This window comes from Jatropha curcas, chromosome 3 (genome assembly GCF_041381405.1).
Source record: "Jatropha curcas cultivar XTBG-Jc1 chromosome 3, XTBG_Jcur_1.0, whole genome shotgun sequence".
Taxonomy (NCBI): Eukaryota; Viridiplantae; Streptophyta; class Magnoliopsida; order Malpighiales; family Euphorbiaceae; genus Jatropha; species Jatropha curcas.
In genome coordinates, this window is record NC_143153.1 from 16,636,532 (window position 1) to 16,637,585 (window position 1,054).

A 1,054-nucleotide genomic window follows, 5' to 3' on the forward strand; every position below is an offset into this window, starting at 1 on the left:
TCTACTTGCTCGGGGGAGCTTGTCTCAAATGGAGGCAATGGTGGACTGTCAGATGGTGGAGATGCAGTGGAAGAGCGAGAAGATCGGTGTCCAGCTGCTACAGATGAAGCAGGCCTGCTACGTTTGTACCTGGGAGGCATTATGATGAAAAATAGTGAAGAAAAAGAGAGAAAAGTGAGAGAAAACGAGAGAAAATGAGAGAAAAATGGAGAAGAGGGCGTTGGCGGCTAGGGGTGTGCGAGATGCAATGAAACAGGATTAGGGCGTGCGATTTAAATAGCATAGCGCGCACGGGCGTGCGGTTCAGCACGGTCTGGACTGTGCAAGCCCCTGGAAGTCCTGATTCATAGCACGCACGGGCGTGCGAGATGGCACGGTTCAGGGCGTGCAAGCCCCTGGAAGTCCTGATTCAAGTGGGCACGGGCGTGCGAGATGGCACAACCTGAGGCTGTGCGCGCATCTTTCCTGCGAGACAAAGCTTCACTTACCTGGCACGGGCGTGCGAGATGGCACGGTTCAGGGCGTGCAAGCCCCTGGAAGTCCTGATGCAAGCGGGCACGGGCGTGCGAGATGGCACGGCCTGGGGCGTGCACGCATCTCTCCTGTACACTGAAAAATGCTGACCTTGCACGGGCGTGCCATTCGGTTTGCTTTGGGCGGACTAGTGTGGCACAGGCGTGCTGCATGGCACGGTTCCAGGCGTGCCATTTTTTTTTTTAGCTAAATACCGTCGTGCCAATTTGGTACGGCCATGGCATGTTGATTTTTGTAATCTTTGTTATACCTGAAAAATCAATCAATAAACAAAACAAACAATTAAATTGAAATGAAAATGGGTTGTCTCCCATAAGCGCTTTCATTTTACGTCGTTAAGCTTGACGGTCTGAACCTGGTTCAAGCTAGTCAAGACTGATAACGGTTTTTAACGGGGTCAAAGTTTCCTCCTTGATAAACCTTTAAACGGTGAGCATTAACCTTGAAACTCCGGTCACCATCCATTATCTCAACTGCTCCATGCGGGAAAATTTCTTTAATTGTGAATGGGCCGGACCAT

At 50.8% G+C, this 1,054-nt stretch overlaps 1 protein-coding gene across 1 annotated transcript in view; it reads left to right on the forward strand.

The window, feature by feature from the left end:
- The window catches only part of LOC149497635 (uncharacterized), a 12,249-nt gene extending 11,636 nt beyond the window's left edge, over positions 1-613 (forward strand). Inside the window, exon 3 of the mRNA XM_089719237.1 lies at positions 351-613. Coding sequence (XP_089575363.1) covers positions 351-613 — 263 coding nt within the window. The remainder of the gene's footprint in view (positions 1-350) is intronic.
- Positions 614-1,054: the final 441 nt, after the last annotated feature.